The sequence below is a fragment of the Ixodes scapularis genome, unplaced genomic scaffold (genome assembly GCF_016920785.2).
Source record: "Ixodes scapularis isolate PalLabHiFi unplaced genomic scaffold, ASM1692078v2 PGA_scaffold3__209_contigs__length_174095766, whole genome shotgun sequence".
NCBI lineage: Eukaryota > Metazoa > Arthropoda > Arachnida > Ixodida > Ixodidae > Ixodes > Ixodes scapularis.
In genome coordinates, this window is record NW_024609868.1 from 76,308,861 (window position 1) to 76,332,160 (window position 23,300).

Below are 23,300 nucleotides of genomic sequence, written 5' to 3' on the forward strand. Positions count from 1 at the left end.
GAGCTTGCCAAATAACTATGCGCGCTGTAATCTGTTTAATCATCATCACCGTCAGTCCGATGGCACCTCCTCTCGTTCCTAACACATTGTCTTCGCGCTTTTAAACCGCAAGCTGGGGCGAAGGTCAGCCGGGCCGTTCCTTGGGTCAGTCGTTCAGTCCACCCCATCAACCACCTTCACTCACTATCTAGATCTCTGCGCCACGGTCGTTCGTCGTTGTCGAAACCCCAGCGAGCGGTGTGCATAATTACCCCCGCAGTCCTTTCCCATCATCCAAATGTTGTGCCCCGGAGCGGTCTCTCCAAGCGCTTATCTCCCTGAGCGAATAGAGAAAAAAAAATATACATGAAGCGACGCGGCGCTGGCAATCTGGCCCGCGCACGCAACCAGGAATTGGTGTCAGTATAACAGCGGCGACGTCCGCCACCCGAAACCTCAACGAAGAAAAGCGAACTCACTCAGCCAGGCCCGCTAAGAATAGGGTAGCGGTCTTACGTGGCGAACTGTAGCAAGGCTAAGCTGGATCGTCCAAGAACTACCTCCTCGGGATCGTGCCGGAGGCTTCGTCTTAGACGAAACGTCAAGATCAAACGGGTTCGACCCCAATCACCCATTCACCGCCCTCCGACGTGGCTGACATCACAGTGACAAAAAGGTAAAAAAACGCCGGCGAGCTGGTGAATGACATCCATAGTAACCCTGAGATGTAGGAACAATAAAAAAATAAAAAAACGGACAGAGCAGCAAAGTCTTTAACACAGCTTGAACTTTAGTTTATTTCAAGCTGTGTTAGAAACTTCGTTATCCTGTCCTTTTTTTTACGTTTTAGGGTTATTATAGATGGATTACATCACAGTAACGTCGGCGTTGGTGTTGTACATTTTCGGGGACAACACTTGTAGATCGAAAGGAACTTCTGGAAGTTGAAAAGAAACTGACTGAACTCTCATTAAAGGGGCCCTGCAACCATATTTAAGCATCTACCTTTTTTGCGGTTTCCACATCTCTTGCGGTTCGGGCAAGCCAGCGGGCACGGAGAGAGTAACTAAATATCAGTGCGTCATATTTTAACCGGACGACGCGGAAACCACCTCCACCTACGAGGGCGACCCGCGTTGCCGAAAGCGCGCGATATGTGACGTTTTTGGTCCTGGCCTTACTACTGGTCAGAGCCACTAAAAGTTTTTTTTTTTTTTTTTTAGTCGAGATACAAAATAGAAGTGTCGCGAGCCGTTTCAAATATGTATGACAGTAGTTTTTGTTCAGTATTTTAGATCAGAAAAGAAACAAATGCAGTTTATACAGCACGGAAACAAGAAAGGACCCGTCGACATACTCACCACCAAGCTGCGGAAAAAACGGCGCATACTAGAAAGGGCTAGTGGGATGAGGCTACGACGAACCGCGAGCGTAGAAAGGTCCCGGATGTACGCGGCGGCGCTGCGGTCGTATACCGGCTCGAGGATCCGGCCGGTTCCGAGCGTTCCGAAGGCTCTCGGCGCGGGCCCTGCTGGCGATTTGACCATTTGGCCGCATGGCAGCGCGAAGTTGAACCCGTTCTGAACTGATCTTTACCCCGTGTTTGCTGTCGTTTGTGGCCAATAAAGTGTTATGCCGAAATAGTCTTTAATCGCGCAGCAAATCCAATGCGAGCCGCCCGGGCCGCCTGCTTCATAGGGCGTATCCAACACATGCTTTGGTGGCGCCCTCTCGAGCCGTCGACACGGAGTGCGGCAGCCGTGAGCGCTCGATGAGCTCACTACCCCTCCTCTAGTTCACGGCCACTCAAGCCAAAACCTACGACGTCATGAAAGAGGTTATTTTTTGCTTGTTTTTGTAGTTATAATTCGCCTATAACTTTTAAGATAAAGCGAAATTTGAGAAAAGTTTGATCAAGTTGCTACGTTCAGTGCGCTCAGGTTCAGCGCAAATCGAAAACCAGTAAAAAAGTCATTGCAGGGCCCCTTTAAGGCGAGGAGCGTGTAGTGCACTTGAAGACATTGCTAATCTAAGTGCCTTGTTTTTGTTTTGATTTCTTTTCGTGAACGGTTCTGATTTCGTTGTCCCTGTGGGAGCACGGGATCGCGCTGCCGTTCTTCTGTCTTTGGGTGAGAAGTTCAAAGTCGGGGTCACACTGCTTATACATCATACAAAAGACAGTCTGCATGCAGATTCGAGCGTGAGTCACCGAGAGATCCGTGCTTCGAATGCAGCATGGCAATGAGCTCAAAGAGGAAACTTGGCACGCGGCATTTGAACCACGGATATTGTGGTGACTCGTGTTTGCAGGCTGTCTTTTGTAGGATGTAGGATCAGTGTGGACCCCGGCTTAACGAATTCCGGTCAAAACGCATTCTCGTGGACTTCGCCTGTTGACAAAAGAAGCGGCATTTCATTTCATACTGTAGAAACCAGTTGTTGATTTTGATATAGAACAGTGTTTAAGCAAGTGACTTGCTTTTTTTTTTTTATCGTGCAAAATATAATAGCAGGATCTTGGTCGATTTCAAGACCTTCCTGGGTCCTGTCAGGTGTTGGTGCCTGAAAACAAACGCAGAAGAGAGGCTTTAGACCTCCAAATTTTTGTTGCAGGTCGTTTAAAACGGCGCTTGCTAAATAGGGACAAACAGAAACAACTACTGTTTCGACATAAATTCTACTAAAAGTATTGCAGGCGGTTGTAAGTGTAGCTAGGAGACAACAAGATTGACATATATACTGCAACGCTTTATTTATTAAACGAGCTCGTTGAACATCTCACGAAAGCGTTGTTACGGCTCTTCTTTCTCCAGATGTTGCTTCCTGAATGTGTCTTTATAAATATTGAACTGGCCAAATATTTATCTTTTTTATACAGTATACACCGTTCAGTCATTCTCACTGCTCCTTTCATGGTGAATTCCGTGGCAGTTTTTGTCCGCGGTTTTCTTTAACATCGAGAAGACGCACCTTGTTTTAAGACACTAAACAGTTACTCTCATGTACGTAATATAGCATATCATGTATGCCGCCCGCATCCCATACCTAGGGTTTACTTACACGAGAAACGCAGCGTCGTTTCGTCTTCAACTTGGGTGGAACGGTGATGCCTCTTAGCTCGCGAACCCTTCCGGAGGCCAAAGGTAGACGCATATGAATTGTTCGCTTGCGTCATTATGCAGCGAGCGCTTTCCTCATCATTGCTCAGTAAGGCGACAGCCTTGGATGTGTCGGAATTCGTTTCATTCTACGGTCACGGCAAACAGAAAGGAGATCAAGATTACCGTGACACAATTAGATCAGACGCATCAACTCGGGCAATGTGGTTATCTGTTATTTTTCCTCTTCTCAAACAAAGATGAAAGCACAAGGTGCCGCTCCACTAGAGCGAATCACAGCTGCGCACATAGTTTCGCTTTGCGAACGGACGCGAGGAATCATGGAACTCGGCGGTGGAAGAGCAAGCAGTGAAGGACGTTTTACTCTTATACGCAGCTCTTTGTAAACCTGCGAAGCGTAGAGTTCGCGAGGGCGCTCTCCACGGCACTGCACGCCATTCTGCTTCCGCACAAAGAACACTCCCCATGTTGCTGGAGTGTGAGGCATTTTCAATGGGCGGATGAGACTGCCGGAAAGAACGTGGACACTAAGATATGCGAAGGAATAATTGGAGCCATATCGAATAGCGGCTTCGTCCCACTGACAAAGTTACGGCAGTAAGAAACAAAAATAACAAGCTTACTTATTTTAGAAAAAAAAAAAGTAGGAAACGATCGAATCGCCTCCGCTCGTCCTCTCGACTTGTTCTCACGGACGCGATACCGTAGGAAAATTCACGCCACAGTGATTTATGTGCGTCCTGAATTGGTTAACAACTAGATTCACGTTTCCTTTTGAGGCCTCGCTCGTCAAACACGGTCGCTCGCTAACTGCCGCTGCCAGGAACACGATGCGGAGTTCATCATACAAAGGACCCTTGATTGTTATAATTCGATGGATCGTTATCTCGTCCACTTTTGTTTTTCCTTCCTCGTGTCCTAACCTTTCCCCGTCGCCGATCTCAGGACTGACGGCTTCCCGTTCCTTCTGGCGGAATGTGTAAGTGTACCCGTCTGCTCTCGAATCAAGAACGGCAAATGGGCAGCGATGGAACCGCGTTGATGATAGTGTCTTGGCCCAAACCTCGGCATCAGACGCCGGACGGTGATCATCGGTCTGGAAGTGCCAAAGTGAAAAAACGAGGTCGAGCTTTCGCTTCGACACCTCCTCGGGTTTTTGCCTCTTGAAGACGCGTCCCTTGTTGTCCGCGCCTTCCAGAGATAAGACGTTCAATTCTGCGCGTTCTCTTTCTTGAAAAAAAAAAAAAAAAAGGAATAGCTTGCAGTGAAAGCGTTCTTTTCGCGGTATCGTGCTCCAGGAACCTCCGGCACCCCAGGGACGTGTATCTGCCGTAGACGGGTCCCGATAAAGCGGGATCTATAGCCCGAGGTGCCAAGTCGTTAGCTCTGCAGAGGTGAGAAAAGATACCGGGACGGTTCCGCGTTCCGGTATGTCTCCTTTCCGTCGTGAACTATAAACGAATCTCCAAGAAGTGACTTCATTTTCTCCTTCCCCTTATTCGGCTCTTCATAACCCCGAGGGCCGTTCCACATTTATCATCCTTGATGATCCTTCTAGATATAGAGCTCGCAGGGTTGGCCGCATGGTGTCGGAGATGCTCCGTGGATATATGTACTTCCCCCCCCCCCCCCCCTCTTTTTTTTATTTTCTGCTAAAGAAAAAGAAAAGCTCGCTGCCTTCTGTCATATTCGCTTTAGAAAACGATAAACGCATTGGTAGTTTTTTTTTTTTCTTATCCAGGACGACTGAATAGTAAGTGTTCGGGATCAGCCCCTGGCGACGCACCAGCGAGTGTCAAGCGATCCGCCAGCGACGCGCTTCTTTTTTCGTAGTTTATATCTTACTCTGTCACTTCCTTTTTTATATATATTTATATTCGACTCTGGACCTCCGTCTTCCTTATGGGGCGCGGGCCTGTGAGACAATGCCGGCACAGCTATTAGGCAGCCTGACAGAGCGTTTATACCCCCCCCCCCCCCCTTCTTCCCGCCCGTCGATTTCGTAATTAAAATCACTCGCGCGTACACCCTATGCAAACAAGCGCAACGAGGCCGATCCAGTGTATCACAAAAGACAATACTCAGCGTCGCGGCAGCAGCCGCATGCCCGAAGAGGTCTACACCAGCGAACGCTCGCTATAAAAGAGTCCTACATATCGAGCCTCTATACGATACAACCACGTGCATGGAACCTGCGTAGCCGCCGCCGCTACTGGGATAGCGCGGTCTATACTCAACAAAGAGCTAGAATAAAACTGAAAAAGAAAAATGCTGCGTTAAACGGGACAGGGGAAACTATCGTTCGCCAGACGCATGAATAGGGCCTCCAGACAGGCGCAAACCTGTATCTCACGCCCAGCCCGCACGTCAACTCAAAAAGCGTTTCAATCTTTCGTGGCGTCAAGAAAAAATAAAATTAAAATAAAAAAAGGAAAACGTAGGCTCCGGGTGGTCGCTTCTGACGGGTTGCCGACGCACGTAAACGCTATGACCCTTTCCGAAGGGCCAGTCGCGACCTGCGCCCCTTAAAAGTCCCGCCCCACCCACGCACGCCTTTTGCTTATTTGTATTCCTTTTTTCTCACCGATGTCAACACGCCCAGTCCAGTCGCTAGAAGCCTGATGCCCGCCAGTGTGTTTTCGTGTACGCCGCGGTCTTCCGGTGAAGTCCCCGTCACTGACGGAAGCGGCATGAGAAAATTTTCAAAAGCACCAAAGAACCGCGAGCGTGCGCGCGCGCGGAGCTGTTTGCACTTTAAAATTAAGGTTGCCCAAGAGCAATGGTGCTTGCTGCGTACATACCCGGCCAGTGGGCGTATTCAATATTGTTGGTGCGGTCCGCAAACCTTTTTTTATTTGTTTTTTTTATTGGCGCTTTGTCTTGATCTGGGCGACGCCTATACGGGACCATTAGTCGATTTATTCTCGCAGCGCGGAGCTCATATTCTCTCTTTTTATATTATTATTATATATTATATTTGCTTTTTGTCATCTTGTCTTTTGTTTTTAAGTCGTCATCACGCTTAGTGCACAGTCAATCGAACTGAGGGTAACTGTTTCTAAATTTTACGGAACGTATCGCACACTCCTGCATTTCAACTGTTCCCGTAACTACTTCCATAAAGCCCTGCATGCAACACGGCGCGCGTTGCACTCTGGGAACTAGTTGGCCAGGGAGGAGGGTGGCATGGTTTCGGTTTCGAGCGACACGTCGACAAGAGATTATTTTCTGGTCCCGAGAGCGTCATTTGTGGTCTCTAAACTAACCTAAATGGTCATACCTCGAAGCTTTAGCACAATCCCGAGACGTATAGCTTGTCTTAACACATGTTTGTTGTATTTTTGTAATTGAGCCTTCCTGTTAGCGTTCCAATCGAGGTATGTGGACGAGCCAGTGCTGGGATTCTCGACGCTGCGAAGCTCGGGTGCTCGGGGATCTTGCTTGTGTACGAATCAACAAGCTGTAGCAACCAATAAGTATGCCTACATCGAGCTCGCGCCTTTACATTAGTGTTGTTGATCAGGAAGTTTGCTTCGTGCGTCCATAGACGAAATATTACTTTTTGCAATTACTGTTTTTCTTAATGTGCCTGAGTATGCGAGGTAAAACTCGGAGGTGCCATTGAAAAGCTCAATTTTAACACACTTATCTCTTATCTGTACTGACCCGCAGCACTGCACGAAGTGAAGTCCCCACCCGCTTGCATTCCACTAATATTGAACATCGCGTATGCGCATAAAGTTATCCTGCAATCATAGGCGAATTCGCGCATACAGGCCGTTTTAAGAATGCAAAATTCGAGCACTTGTGTGAAGAATGTCGCACCGTTCGCCGGCAGTGCGTCAGACGGGCATGAACCCCTATGCGCACCGCATTGGGATTCATGCATGCCCGTCCGGCGCACGGTGCGACATTCTCCAGACAAGTGCTCGAACGAATTCAAAGCGCATTTGACGGCTGCTAATGGCCATAATATTTGTTATGTGATTGCTTTCTTCCTGCCTGAGTATGCCGAGATAATTTCAGACACACCGTTCCCGGCACAGATCTCGGGCGTCAGTAAAAGCTCGTCCAAAAAGGCTTAGCGAGGAGTAGGGGACACTTGTTAGGGCCTCCGTCGTAGCTAGCCGATCTCAGCGTTTGCGAAAAGTTAATCTTCTATCAGCATAAAATTCGAGTGGGAGATATATGATGACACGAGGAAGACATCATAGTAACTTTTGTGCAGTAGTGAGGTCGAATTTATTGCGTTTCCTTAAAAGTTCATGCGCAAACGCTGGCCTCAACTTTGATACCCTGTGAGGATGCGGCTTGCTTTTTGCCCAATGAAGTAACGAGAAGCGGACGTTTGGCAAACAAAATGCGTGTAAGGCTCCAGACGAACAAATTTCAGTTGTAGTTCACTGGTACTAAACGGGATTACTGACATCGAGCTCAAAGATGCACTCGTGAGGTGACTAAGCCACGACTTACTACGTTCGCATACGCACGCACACTATCCGGTGTTTCGGGAACCAAGGAAAGTGCCCCGGTCATCGTTTTGTATCGCTCGAGAATGAGTGTATTGTAAGTACGTTCGTGAAAAGTCAGATAAGCGAAAACGCAAGCAGCGCGTTCGGTCGCGGCGTGATAGCATGAGATGAAGCTGCTCAGTCGAAACCGAAACTGAGTGGCCAACTAGTTCCCAGAGTGCACTGCGTGCTATTTCGCCGCGATGGGGCGCGTCGGTTTTGGAAGAAGTTTGTGCTCCGTCGATCAAAGAACCCCGTTTTCGGCGGTGCACGTTAAGGCGAAAGGGGTATAATGATCTTATATGGCTTTCGAGTTCCGTCAAATTCGTCGGGCAGTTTTTCCCCTTCGCGAAATATTGACTACTCGAGGAACCATTCGAATTATCGCTTTGTGTGCGCCGCCATATTTGTCCACTGGGCTGTGAAACGCGTTCTGATCACGAACAGTAGCTCTCTTCTACGGTATACCAGACGCTGCGCATGCAACCACAGCTCAGTGACGTTTTTCTTTTCTTTTTTTTGCCTGGTTGGTAAGCGCTAATTAGGTGTACAGCGTGTCCCAAAAACAATTTACAATGTTTTTTCTTTCTTTCTACCGCAAAGATAAACTACGCACCGCCGAATGCTCATTCCCGGCCTAAAAATTATAAATGATTTTTTTTTTTTTTATTTCCAAGGAAAAAGTTTAACCTGCTTTTGCCCGCTCACGCCTTTTTTTGTTTTTTGTTTTTTGTTTGTTTTGTAACTGGCGTTATTTAGCTTTATGTAGGCAAGAACTTCGTCGGCCGCCATCTTCCCATTGAAATTATTAGAAAATCACTCAAGTTATAGCTTTTGAATAAGGTAACGGTTAGTTGTGAAACTTTGGTTCGGATGACTAGCGCTAGGTTTTGGCGGAGAATTTGCGCTCGGCGATACGTAATTTAGTTTTGCGGTAAAAAAAACAAACAAAAAAAACAGCGACAACTGTAAATTGTTTTTGGGCACCCTGAATACAACTATAACCACTGAGAGCTTAAGAAAGGCGGGGCGTCGCGAGTCCCCAGCATTTTAACTATTACACTTCCGCAGCCAATGAGGTATGGTCACTGACAGTTTAAGAAATTCAGGGCGCTCCTTGCATCGTGGTTCGGTATTCTTATCGGCTAATGTCGCAATCTAATTGGGAGCAGTAATAAGATGCTGGTTACTTTCCACCCCCGGCTTAGCTGTCGGTGAGCCCGGGTCGCACTCCTCATACCTCAGTCTGCAAACACCAGTCACGGCAGTATCCGTGTTTCGAATGCCGGGCGCCAAATTTTCTCCTGGAACGCCTCGCGGCATTCGAAGCGCGGATCTCGTGGTAACTCGCGTTCGAATCTGTGTGCGGACTGTCTTTTGTATAATGTATAAGCAGTGTAATCCCGGCTCAACGCATCGCGTGACGTCGTTCGCTCCTCATTTTACGTACGCCCAGGCTTGTGCGGGTACCCATTACATGTAATCGAACTACTCGATTACTTTTGGAGTAATTTCGTAAATCATTCGATTATCTTTATTCGGTACTATAATCTGATTACTTTTGAAAGCAGTAAAATCACTTGGAACCGTTACTATTTTCCCCTCTCCTTTCTAATGCCTCCCTTTGTTTCCCCAACCTTCCTACGTGGGGCCTTGGATGAGTAATCCCATGATTCTAAATTAATATTGAACAGTATGAAAAATCCGTTCTTAAACCGGCAGAAAGATATGCCTTATCAAAGCTGTATGTTGGGCTAGTTGGTATTGGTCTTGGGTTGCCAAAGGCATGGTAGCGCTTTTTTGAACGAGGACGAGCGCTCGTGTCTGTCTTGTCTTTCTTTCTTTTGTCCTCGTCCAAAAAAGCGCTACCATGCCTTTGGCAACCCAAGAAGAAAAAGATATGCCGTTCTGAAAACCTCAAATCAAAAGGTGACGGTTACTTTTTTCAAGTAACGGTCTATTATTTTTCCTTTCAAGCGATCGAGTAATCAACTTGAATACTTTTTGTAAACGAGAGTAATGGTAACCGTAATCGATTACTTATTAGAGTAACGTGTACGAGACTGCTTACGCTTTGCGATTCTTCCCCTTATTTCGAGTTGGAGCTATTACTAAAGCCGGGGTACAAGCGCTTTTTACGAGACTTGGGATGAAAACGAAGTGACGGGTCTTATGTCAGGCGAGGAAGGCTGTACCGCGGCGCACGGGCGACGCCTCTCGCCCGAAGAGCGCCTTGGGCTAATGGAGCATGACGGTGCTGGGTCCGGCGTGGCTATCACCTCCGGCGGCGACGGGTGAAGGCAGCGCACGATCCTTTAGAAACCGGATGACCCCTCGGTCGGCTCCGGGCAGCACGGAGGAGACCTTCATCGCGGCGCCCTCACGGTCCTCACTCACCGTTATGGCGCTGCCTTGAAGGCATCGAAAGGAAAGCAGCGACTTGCTCGGACGCACATTTGCAGCATTGAAGGTTTTCGCGACGGATGGAGTGTTAGACCCCGAAAGGACGCTGCGGTGGGCTTGTCGCGCCGATGAACCGGTAAGGAGACAGCCAGCGAGTGGGGAGTTGTGACGCCTCTGATATGCGTGTTGAGGGTATAGCGTGTCGAATTATAGCAGGGATGATACGGTTGGGTCCACTTCTGCCTCGGTGTACCACTGAGGCTTATAGATGAAGGACGTGGTACAGACGGACGTCGGAATGAATTCAGTTTAGTACTGATCTTCGTTCTTGTTACTGTAATCTCGACCGAGCCAGAAATGTATCCGTTTTATTCGAATGTGTTTTGTGAGGGAGGCAGGAAGATCGACGCCCACCGGTTGCTCTTCTTCGTGTGAGCAATCAGCGTTCGAACAGTCGTCTCTTTATTAACTTCTTGTGCCTTCCGTTCAAATACCCGAAATCGTCACGCTATGGTACTCGCGAATGTTTTTGTTTGTAAATTGCGTGGTTCTATTTCAGACGTAAGTATTAGATGTTCCATACGCAAGTAAGACGGTTGGTCAATTTTTTTTGGCGTTGGCTGATTTCGCCATTGGCTTCGATTCGGGCAGGCGTGTGCACACGCCAAACACTCTATATGATCGACTGACATGTCCGTCGATCACTATAGAGTGTGTGAGGAGCATTTTAAATGTAAGTATTTATATATGTCTTTATTGTGTATATCAGTGCGATTACTTCTTTTTTGCTTAATGTTTTAAACGAACTTTCACTTTCGAGTGTTCGGAGTCACTTACCGTACTTTTGCTAAAACAGCTCTGGCATCCAATGGCGTTCCACATGTTATCACCATCCTTGGCTTTGTCGGTATATGAGAAAACAAGCGCGTCTTCTGTATTTTACTAACGTAGTGATACAATCCCATGGAACAGCCTAAATAATAAGTTCGCAAGGGTAACTGTCGGTAACCGCAAGCAATCGACACGTGTACATATCGAATAATTGTTCGGGCAATTTCTCACGCTGTTGTTAGAACTTGACAACGCTTTTCTGTGGCGCGAGAATATGCAATCACGATATCTTAAGATGTGTGGCATTTGTTACGCATTCAAACTCAAGCGATTGAGATGTTCTACTAAAAACGAAAGCGAACCTACCTGACGGTTCCGTATACTTTCGCGCAGGCATCTCCAGTTGTATCATTCCTCACCCATTTCTCGGCCGGGCTCGGCCCTCCATACGCCCACGGTAGTGTGGTTCTTAATACAGCGAAACTCTTATGGATTTCCTTTCAATTACCGGTACAGAGCCAATGGAGAGTTTAAGCGTAGCGTTTCTGTTACACCATACCAGAACTGGTTCGCGAACATACCGCAATAGTGAATTGGGGATTAGGATCAAAACGGCCAAGTTCTAACACGGTAGAAACGGTACTGGTGTTGCGGAAACGCAAAGGTATATCCTCGTGTTAACAAGTAATCCATCTAAAAAAAAATAGTTACGATTTATTTTTTATGGATTATTATCGTTATTACGAAAGATTTCTTTTTATATTTGTAAGGCATAACAGAGCCCGTCCAATTTCTCATATTTATCAGGAATATTAAGCCTCAGTCAATCAAAAAGAGACAGGAGTTACGAATAAACAATGGGCCCAACTATTTATATGACCGTCCGGCAATTTTTCCGCTTTCGCCGGCTTCGTTACTTTACACCCGTCTGGTTAAACATTTCAGAAATATCTGTGAGAATTATTTTCTAGTGTTTACCCGAACCTTCAAACAGGCAATCCAATAGGTTTGTGATGATGAGCAACGGCATTCCAGTGATCTTCAAGAGAAGGACGGCCACTGTAAAGGCATGGGTGGTGCGCTATGTTTGTGTGACGCATACAGCGAACTAGAGCATCTCTTACGTCGGTTGGATTGATTGTGTGTGCCCCGGTTCCGTCTCCGGCAACTACACGTGTTTGCATACAACCGCGCTTTAAAAACTACACTGTTAGCAAAAATAACACGCCCAGACGTGTAAACCGTTGTCCCATAGCGGACACGTCAAAACGTGTTCGTTTTACACGCAGCTATCTGTGTTTTTCGTCTACACATGAGGTGCTGTGTAAACTTCACACGCTACACCGTGTCTGCCTTCAGCAAAACACGTTTCGAGCGTGTTCCTTATGAAACATGGCGGCCAGCGGCCGAGAACAGGCGAGAGACGAGCCCAGCGAGCCGCGCGCCTTTCACCCGATTTGAAAGCACACAGGGCTCGTTAGTTCTCGTTCGATGTCTTTTATACACAGTAAAGTCTCCAAGCGGCGGACGTACCTACGTGCAAAGGTACGTACTGTACGTGCGTCGTCGGCGGTCGGCGGCGTCGGTAGCTTCAACGAGCCGCTGGACAAAAAAACGAATGCCGAACTCACATGGATAAATAACTTGAGCAAACTATTTAAAATCGGGCGGTAACTTGCGCCACCTATCGAGATTTCTAGCAGCCTGTATTTACAAAAAAGACGAGTCTGTTAACACTGCGAACGAACACGACTAGAGAACAACCCTACATACAACGCAGGCAAACCAGTACCACATCCTACACAGCACCGACATGTACACAAACACAACAACGACACTACGCCCGACACTTCCTACTCAGTATTCATTTCTCCCCGCGGCGCATATAAGCTTGACATGTGCGGGTGAGCTCTTTGGTCGCTGACCATTACAGATTTATAGAAGAATACACAAAACACGGCGCAATGGACAGCCGTGTGTTAGAACTGTTTGCATTTAAGAATTATGGAGGCAAAATCTATAATGTTAGTCCGTTGCAATAAATAACGATACGTTAACAATAAATCTTAAACCGGTCATGAAAAAGTTCAAATTTTTGTTATTTTCTTGCTTGACCAGTGTTATGAGCATTCCGACTAGCTTGAATCAGATAGGAAAACAAATTATTGGGATTTTGTCATTATGTATACAATAATAAATGAAAATGATCCGTCCGCAAAGCATTTTTTTATATATTTTTGTGAAGGACATCCGCCCAACACTTCACTTCCGCTAGTTGCAGTACGGGAGCAGACGCCTTCACTTTAGGGGCGTTTTGATGCAGTTTGTTGTCGTATGTTGTGTCGGTGTCGAGTGAAGCGGTGGGGCTCGGGAGTTTGTGACCGGTGTTATTCGTAAACACTAGTGTGAGGCGCTGATGCGTCTTCTTTTTCATACTGAAACCACCCCGAACTTTGAAGATACACGGGCCCGTAGCACTGCATTATGCTGAATCGCGAGCTCCTTCTCTGTTGACGTCGCTTTCCTGGTACCACTCGTGGATACTGCAAGTGTTTAAACATTGTGCGCCGTCTCGCCTACATCCCCGGTGACGTACTCGACCTGTTGAAACTTATTGCTTCCGTCATTTTGGAGTACGTAAGGCAGTTATCTCGTTGGTGTGGTTTCGGTTATAAAAGCAAGGCAAAACGCTCGCAGTTCCCGCCCTCAGTACACGTTGGACATCTTCCACACTTTGACACCGGATAACTGAATGAACGAGGATTTACATTCACTTCCGAGGGTACTCTCGCCCTTCCTCACCGTTGAGCAGTAGGATGAGCTGGCGACAAGCCGCGGATGAAAGGCTTGAGCATCGACAGCCCAAGCGCACTCGGTGCCGATGCGGGCGACGCGGGTTTCTGTCAACCGGGAGGCCAGCACAAACCGTTACCGTTCCAGCTCTTCGTCATGACACGGTGTTGCAGAGAGCAGGATAAAATACAGCTACAGGGATCACCGAAGCAAACGCACTGCTATCGTAAATCTTGGCTTGTGATTGCGCCTTTGTAGTAGATCCTTTTATTCGTTTTGCTGGAGAGACGCAAACGACGGGCATAACAAAATCGCTTACATATTCGGCATACCTCACAAAAGCATTTACCCCGTCACCTTGGGAAAAGCGCGAAACACGGAGTCCGCACCGTCCTAAGCTTCCCGTTTTTTAACTGCTTTAGAGCAGTTTGTACCTGCTAGTAGATATGCCTACTGAAACTGAAACAGGGCAGTAAAAGAGAGAAAGAGACAAAGTTGGGAAAGCTTGCTCGCTCTCCAATTTCTCAACTCTCAAGTGATTGTACCATAATAAATGCACCAACGCCTCTTCCCAAAAGAAAGAAAAAGCACTACGTTCACTACGTAAAAAATGGTCTCAGTACATGCATCTGTGGGCAGGTAGGAAACCTTGCCCTAATTTATTCACGCCGCATGATTGGCGCAACAAACTCGTTGCAGGACCGAATCATCTACTCGAGCGGTGTACGTCGCTGTGCAAACGCAGTCCAACACGAAGCATAAAAACGGCAGATTTAAGACAACAATCCGGAGTCCATCATTCAATTAAAACGACGCAATTTTGTTGAAAACGCCCGCTGCTTCTTACTCACGGTCTGTGTCGGGATATCTTCACAGTTTGAAACGGAACGAAGGAAGATTTACTTTTAAAACCGCTCGCTGCGTCCTCCCGGACCAGCTGGACCGGACCAGCTGACGACGACGGGACTGTACCCGTTGAACCTCCACCCCGCAACAAACAATTTGCGCTCCGTGTTAAAAGCGCGGTTCAAACAGACCCGGAGTACAAAACACCGCACCACACACGACGAACGTTTCAGCTCTTTTTCGCATCGCCCTGTTGCACCAAACCAGAACGAGATCGCCGAAGTCAACGCCGCGCTGTCGTGAACCTTGGCTTGTGATTGCGCAATCGTGGACCCTGTGACTCCCTTCGCTTTCAAAGCACACACGATGATTACGAATGGTACTTTCCGTCTTCCGGGAACATCACAGGGGCACTTCTCCGGTCACGTCTTCACTATGTGCTCGCAAACTGCAAAGCTCTATGCGAAGCTTCTCGCGTCCCGTCAAACTAAAACAATAGCGGCGCCATGCGTACTTGCCATACTTGCCAGATTTTCTCCGGTCTAACAAAAACAACGAAAGCCAACCGGCTCTTGCTTCCAGCGTGCATCGGCGTTGCGCTTGCGCCGTGGCCAGATCGCTTGCAGTTGAAGCAAAAACGAAACCAAGTGCAATGTCACGTGTTCACATCGAGGACACGCTTTTTATATTCATTTTAACTGTTTGGAACGAATAATTAGACCCATGACTTTATTTGTGGTGTGTAAGAAACTATTATCAAGACCAGTAAGCTAAATACCTCGTTTTTAAATACAAACATAGGCGACATGAGCGAAGCCGCATTGCCATCGACCAGAAAATGGCGGCGAGCACGGTAAGAAGCGCGGGTTACGCCAACGTCCTGCGACATGGCGCAATTGCTTTTGGTGCATATTTGTCTCCGAGACATGTTTCTTTCCGCGGCATTTGTCTCGACGGTCCTTTCTAGCTGTGTCCCCAAGCATTCCGGTGCTTCGACAGCCGGCAATGCCGCGGTCGTCGCCGGGTGCGATGCGTGTTATCGAGGTCGGCTACACGGTTATGCGTGTATGACCGAACCAAAACACGTCTTTTACAACCTCGCATGATTTCTGAACGAATTATCCGTTACTGATCGTGTAAAATTATGGTAATTTGTGTAAATAGCGTGTTTTTCACCCCAAATACTCGCCAAATACACGGGACTTGCTAACAGTGTAGCCTAGCCGCCTTCGGGAACGTAAACACGCCGGCAGCAAAATGAAGCTGCTCAAGAGCCACACCTGCAAACGTAGTATATGAATACCTTGCGAAGAGTTCCAGCTGCCATTGTAGTGGCCTTGCTGCTGAGCGGGCACCTTCTGCTGAACATGTTTTGCACCACCGAATCTGTTTCTCTTGGCAAGAACAAGTAAGGATTACAACCAGGATGCTTCGATGGCGTCGCGTGCATGCCATGTATATCGCGAAGGTCTCCACTGTAAACGCCTGATATGTTGTGTAAACGTATCCTCTTCTGAATACACCACTGAAGATGGCTTTTCGCTTTGTTTGACAAAGAACCTGCCTTGTTCTTTTCTATGCAGCCGAGGTCCTCCAGTGCCAACCGCATCCGCCACTCGAGCAACGGGGACACGCCGGACGCGAGCCTGGACCGCTCCGACCGGCGCTCCAGGAGTTCCAGAGGCTACCGGACTCCGCGCAAGGCCACCATCAGCGCGGAAGACCCAGACTCCTCGGCGACCCTGTACCGACACCGCAGCGCGTCCCCGGCTCGCCGAAATGGGTCCCGACACACGCTGACCGGGTCGACGCCCACCTTCCGTCGCCTCCCATCGACGGCAGAGGTCCGCACCCCACCGGCGTCCAGAAGAGCCTACCGACACCAGCGTGCCCTGCCGCCCTTGCCGGTTGAGAGGCTCAACAACGGCGGCCTCAGACACGAAGAACAGCGCTACAGACTCCCGAACTTCACCAACAACGCGCTGGAGCGGCCCAAGGACGAGAACGAGCCGACGCACAGGGGCGTCACGGAGTACAACAATAGGTTCAGGCCGCCGCCGCCACCCCTGCACGTCTACGAAGGACGGAGGAGCAGCATTGCGGGAACCACGCTGGACATCGACAACGTCGCGTCTACGGGAAAATTGGACGCGCCGCGACACTCGACAACGTTTTCGATGAAAAACCTGCAGCAGACGACGTTCCCTTCGGCCAGAGGGTCTCATATAAGCGCCGAAGACCTAAAGAATATCCAGAAGGCGGACGAGCGACCACACGCGATCTCGAGCATCAAGAACTTGCAGTGTGGTCCGATGGTCATCAGTAAGCCTCCGCCGCCGGTCGAACCGAAACGAACCACCACGTTTACCACCACGGACACGGTGACGCTAAAGAACATCCAGAACCTCAATTCGGCCGCGGACCTTGAAAAGGCGAAGCCGTCGCTGCAGACTCTCAAGAACCTACAGCCTTCGACGAACACGACGACTGTCTCGATCAAGCAGACCAATGGGAATGTGAGAGGCGAAGACAACGTGGACGCGGCCAAAAAAATCGCCACAAACCTCATTCTGGAGGAAAAAATAGAGGCGCAGAGGAACTCATCGACGCTGCCCGCCCCAACTGGGTCCATCAAGAAGATCGTCGAAGAGAAATCGGTGCAGTCCACCGTGGAGTCAACTGGGAAGTTGGGCAACCTTAAGAGCACAGTGGACGTAAATATGGAAGTCGTCACAGAAGTGGGAAGCTCGAGGACTGTGACTAACATCACAACGTCTCTCTCCCACGCGCTTCCCAAGACAGTCTCCCCCGAAGACACTGGAAGAGCTGTTACCGGTAAGCAGATCGTCAAGGCACCAAAACCACCCAAGGTGGTTCGGGGCTCAGACGGCACCGTGACCTATACACCTATCAGGGCCAAGCTGGCCGAAGCAAAGGCGGCTTTCTTCGCAGACTCCGCCAACAAGGGAAGTGCTGACGACAGTGGTTTCGTGTCGACATCGCCTCAGCCGGTGCCGGTGTAGTCGGCATCTCAAACTCATGATCATCGAAGCAAAAAGATTGTGCTCGAGAATTTAGCATAATAAGGTTGCCCCAATGAGGCATACGAGCTTCGTCGAAATGGGTGTGAGCTGTCTCGATTGAAATCACGTCCTGCACGGTGAATAGGGCCCTTACGTTGATGGGAATGTCAATCCTGAACGAATGTCACAGACGACAACACCCGCTTTTTTTTTTCGTCCGGTGATGCAGTTATCCCTCCGCTTTTTTACGTGACGAAGTTGTTGACATCTTTACTCTTCTTTTCATCATTATTATTATTGTTGTTATTATTACGAGCATGCGACGAAGTCAGATGGCATCCACGCGCCGCCTATCGGGATGGTTTTCTGTCCAACGTGCATCTCTATATTTCTACACTAACAAAAGCGGCAGTACCTTCGGAACACCGAAAAACTTTGAAATGCGTTCGAACATCTTTCTCCGGTTCCCGAAAGGCCCAAAGCGATGGACTCGCACTGGTAGACGTGGGTGAATGCACTTCACTCGTCTTTTCCGAGTCCAAGGCAAGGAAGTGCACGCTGCGGCGAATGACACTGCTTCTGCCTCTCATTCAGGTTATGAGGATCCCACGTAACACCGAGGGGTACGAGGCCGGCACGTAGACGAAAGCTAACGTCGCAAACCTGCCCTTCGGGAAAATCGATGGAACCACCAGCGCACCCGTCCATTAAATTGACCATCCTTAATTGCCAGCTCAAGCGTCATGATGACCCGAGGCCGTGTAACTCTAGATAACAAGACATTGCTCCAGTTTGCTTCTCTTCAGTTGGACAAAGAGCCCTAGAGGCAACCATAACGCCGCTCTAAACCTGTTTGAGTAGCCCTAACGTTACCACGGCCGATGAACGAAGTGCCTTCTTGCCCTGATCACATATATTTACACACATATGGGTTGGTCGGGGATGAAAACCGCCTTCCCTATTTGCGCTTCTCTTTGTCTCCATGGTACGCCCGACTGGAGGCGTTATTCGTTGGCAGCGAAGCATCGAGAAGCACTGCCAAAATTAACTAATGATAACTAAAGACAAGCGCGGTTATACGTCTTATAAACTTGTACAGGCAGCATCTAAAGGTTGCGTTAAAAATTGCATTTTAGCTTAGACTTCTTTTTTTTTGTTTGTCAGATAGTGTGATTTTGGATTATCTAGCACCATCTCGAACACCGCAGAATGCACGTAGGCACGCACGTTGCAATTAAACGACCCCTTACAACGAAGGAATTAACTAATCCCTACTTACAACGAACCGGCAAGCCTAAGGAAATGCAAGCGATGCCTTGTAAGCACGTTACAGAAAAAGGAGGCAGTTCCGTTATAATTCGGAGGTCTTAGCAACTGTGTAACCACAACTGGCAACAAATTCAAGCGGCGTATTCGCAGCTATCATACGATCTAATCGGCTGAGATGCTCGATTCGACGCAAGCAATTTTGTACAGCACCCCTCCCTCCTTTTTCTTTCCTTTTTTTTTTTTTTTTTGTCTTGATTGTAAAGAGCGAGACTATCGTATACCGCCGCCGACTCGAGCAGCTAGCTCTCACACTGTCGCGTTGTTTATACAACTTCCTCCGGTCGCATTTTTAGCTCAGGTGAAAACGCCTCGCTTCCAAGTGGAAAGTTGTTTTTTGCCCCGCTGGCCACGGGAAAAATATTGAACCAGACCCGCTTTTGCACCCTTCGGGGCGTTTTTTTGTGCCAAACTGGCGAACGAAGCTTTCTGTTTTTCCTTGTCCCGGGTGCTCTAAAAACCATCGTTCCGTGCCAAAACAGCGCAATTGCGTTTCCTGGTGGCTATGCACACTTATGATCGCAATCTGCTTAACTTCGTTCGGGCCGGGTTAGCAGCGTAACGATCCGATACTCAACGCTATGTAACAAATCCTTATCGAGACCGCCGTGTAAGCTGTCGCTTGCAGACTTTGCATTTTCTTCGAGTAACAGAACGTTGCCTCGTTCGACACTCTTCTACGATGTTTAAACTGCTGCACCGTTTACAGTAACTTTGGATCATAAGCAAAATATGAAAGGAGTGGCTTAGTCGTAATGTTTCACGATTACGCAGAAAACCCGAAGTCACGCCCCGCACGTGGGTATTCGCAACCGAACACATCTCCGCAGCGCCGTACTCTCTCCTTGGCAACGTCTTTAGTACAGGCGGCTGAGAACGTATAGTTGATGCTTTGTCAACAATTTTCTATCTCGCTTTCTTTTTTTTTTTTTTTTTGACGAAGAGACGTTTTTAGTTAAATCAAAAGGTCATGATGCCTTCTGTGACCATCGAAATGTGTGCGTGTTTTACGTTTCGAAGCAAAGAAGACACTATGGCGTCGACTCCGTCCAACAAACGTGGCAATTTCTTCTTTTTTTTTTTTTTTTTGACGTAAGACGTAATTACTGCCGCCACATTTCTTTACCATTGTTTGGCTTCAGAGTTTCTACAACCGTAAAGCAGCACGCTTCGCATGTATCGCGAGATGTATGAATGCTGTTTGCATCGCTGTAAATAAAAGTTTGAAGTAACATTACTCCTTGCAAACTTCTTGATTCTTTATCGCCTGCTCGCAATTTTTGGGAAGCTGGCCGAGATTTTAACCTTCTAGTGTCCTGCGCAGAAGAAAGCGGCACAGGTAAGCCGGACTCGCAATCGTCTATTTCCGTTGAAATTATAAACCTGCAGTGTCGATTTGTGTCGTGGGGGGCCGGCCCATCTGAGAAAACCAGATTTGGTGTTCGACGGTGTATTTATGGGCAAATTTCTTTAAAGTACCGTTGCAGTGTTGGAGCTATGTCCCGTAGTGTGTCGAAACAAATACAATTAGCACAAAAAAGCAACCGCCAGTTTTTCCTGTTTTACACTTAAAAATGAAAGGAGGAAAGACTGTAATCAAAAATTATATTCTAGCGTTTAGGAAAGGACTCATTCGGGGATCCAACTTGCGATGTAAAAGTTGGTCATTACCGTGTCGGATAAAAAGTAAGAAAAAACACTGTTGTCGTGTTTGCGCTAACTGCATTGCACTCATCAGGCAGTGACGTAATAAAATATTGTGGCCTCTTCACCTCAGTGGCCTTCACACCAAAACCGTTCTTGTCGTTCTGGCGGTATACCGACGCATACCGAAGGAGGAGATCGGCCAGGAAGCAGTTTTCAGTATATTTCTTACTTTCGTTTCCTTCTTTTATTTAACTGCGGTAACGTCATCATGTATTGGGCCACCAGACCATAAAATTCTTTGCGTCCGTTCGTTGCTGCTCGATCTCTAATTTTAGCGAGAATACCTGAATGTGTGTATAGTTATACAAGTCAATTTCACCGCTAAATTTAACGAGGAAACTCTTCCCGGCTAGATATAGCGGGAAACCCTCGATTGGCGTGTAACGTTATACCGATTCAATTTGGGAAGAATTGTAGCGTCAACTAATTCACGCGAAAACGGCGCCGCGCTGAAGCAGATCGGCAGCGCTCAACTCCACGGACTTCTGAAGAGGTGCAAATGACCCGAAATGCTATCGCCTTAAACCGCTATTGGCAGCACATAGGTGAAGTCGTAGTTTTGCTTCCGCCTTACCTTCTACACTTTTGTATGGGTAAAGCCGATCGCACGAGATGCGTCATCTTGTATTTAATTTTCGTATACTGCCGTTGCTCAGTAAGGAGCTCACTGCACCTTCTTTGGGGAAGCTGGGACACTAACACGCGCCGCATGCATAATAAATTAGTGCCAAAAAAAAATAAAAGATAAAAAACATAAATTTGCTTTTGTTTTGACGAATTAATTTCTTCATCGCTACTCGTTCAGTAAGGTCAAAGAGAAACTGGTGACAAAAAGAGGAGACACGAGCCATGAACTGGATCGTTATAACGGGTAAGCTCGCATGGGGTGGGAAGGCTGAGCGACTTAATGCTAGTTGAGTGGGCGGCAGTGAAACAGTGTTGCAAATTTTCCACTCCGGAGTTGGATTGATTCCGGAATCATTCCGCACTTTTGCGACCCCTGAATGGAGTGGGAATGGCATGGCGCCAGCCCTGGGAAGAATGGGATGGGAATGGAATTAAATGCTTCTTACCCGGAATTGGGTGGGAATAGAATGGTGTCGATTCTTACGCGAGCTGTGTCGATCTTCAGCTATATATGACCTGGCGGCGCCAGGCTAGCGCACACTCGGAGTGGCTCTTAAAACAGCATCATTGCACCTTACATAACTGACGGCTTGATTGTCTGACCGGCTCATGCTTTTCGAGGATCAAAGTGGCGTGTCCCCATTGAAACAACAAAACCTGAAAAGCTGTAGAGGAACAAGGTGTCGTTCCTAACGCCGCGAGAAGCGATAAAGTGGCTGTTGTAACCACGCGCAATTAGCATGGAGTTTTTGACCAAGCAGATCTTCTAATGCTTGTATGGAAAACAAATACACACTCGACTACTCAATAAATCCGTCACCGCGCGCGTTGCATTCTGGGAACCTGTTGGCCATTGGCGGAGCATAGGGATTTTGCTTCCGACTGGTTCCCACAAAGCAACGTGGCATTACGCCGCGATGAGGCTCTTAGAGGTTTGAAATAAATCTATGAGAGGTATTCAGTGGCCGCCATCTGCGAGTGCGCTGTTCAGAGCGGATGCTCAGAACGAGCTCAGATTATAGGCTGATAAGACCGGCAAACTTGATGGTGTGGAATGCACGCTGCAAAAGAACTGTGGAAGCTCGCCGTTAGCATGCAATGAGCAGTCGCGCACCAGTGAAAACTCTTTATTGAATAGAGGGTATTATTCACTGACACCATATTTGATGGAAAGTTTAGATTGCATGCTCAGAACGAACTGACATTAATAGGCTGCTAAGATCGACATTCTTGATGGTGCAGAATGCACGTTGCAAAAGAACTGTGAAAGCTTGTTGTCAGCATGCGCTCATCAGTTACGCACACAGCCATAGCCTCCTCTCTACTCACAAAGCCTGCCAGTTCGATGACGGAGCCGTAGTGCCCGGTCGCAGATTTGGAGCGCGAGGGTCTGGTACCACAGAGCATTTCTCGGGTAGCCTGTAGTCAGCGCACAGCTTTTGCGGCGGCGAGGACCCGAAACATGGTTTTCAAACCCGACGAGAAAAGAAGCGGTAGCCCGAGGAGCACGAGAAGCACGAGTGGACATTCCATCGCTCGGAACAAGTGTGTTTCGGCGTTTCGCCGCAGCGGGGCGCCCGTTACATGCCTCCTGTCTGCCGCTCTACCTTTTCCCTTTCAGCGGCCGCGTCTCGTGGCGAATCTGCCAGGTTTGGTCAGTATAAAGGAGGCTATGACACAGCTATGGCCGCCAGCACGGCGTCAGATACACTCTTTAGGTGATGACACGGCGGGGCTGAACGCGTGGCGCGAGGATTCAGATAGTGTTCGTTCGACGGGCACCCGAAAGGCTGCATTATTCCGCGGCCACCGTGCCCGCGGCTGACAGTGTCACCGGCAGCCAAACGGCGAAACTGTGTGAGAGCGAAAAAAAATTATCTCGTTGCCATGACACCCCGGTACACCGTGGTCTTTCTGCACGAGCGACAACCTCGCTGGAGCTCTGCGCGTGTGGAGCATGAGGTGGCACGAGCCGTCTTTGCAGTGCCCACGTGCCCACGTGCCCACGGGTCGACGAGTCATCTGCCGGCGCCGTTTGAAACCATAATGAGAGAGAGAAAGAGAGAGAGTGAAAAGCGAACTTTATCTGCACTGCGCGAAAGCAGCAGAAAGTCGCTGTAATCCGCACGTGCCGC

At 48.3% G+C, this 23,300-nt stretch overlaps 1 protein-coding gene across 1 annotated transcript in view; it reads left to right on the forward strand.

Moving 5' to 3' along the window:
• The window catches only part of LOC8028210, a 72,867-nt gene extending 52,799 nt beyond the window's left edge, over window positions 1-20,068 (forward strand). Inside the window, exon 5 of the mRNA XM_029983436.4 lies at window positions 16,066-20,068. Within this exon, the coding sequence (XP_029839296.4) occupies window positions 16,066-17,505 (1,440 nt within the window). The 3' untranslated portion in view covers window positions 17,506-20,068. The remainder of the gene's footprint in view (window positions 1-16,065) is intronic.
• The last annotated feature ends 3,232 nt before the right edge of the window (window positions 20,069-23,300 follow it).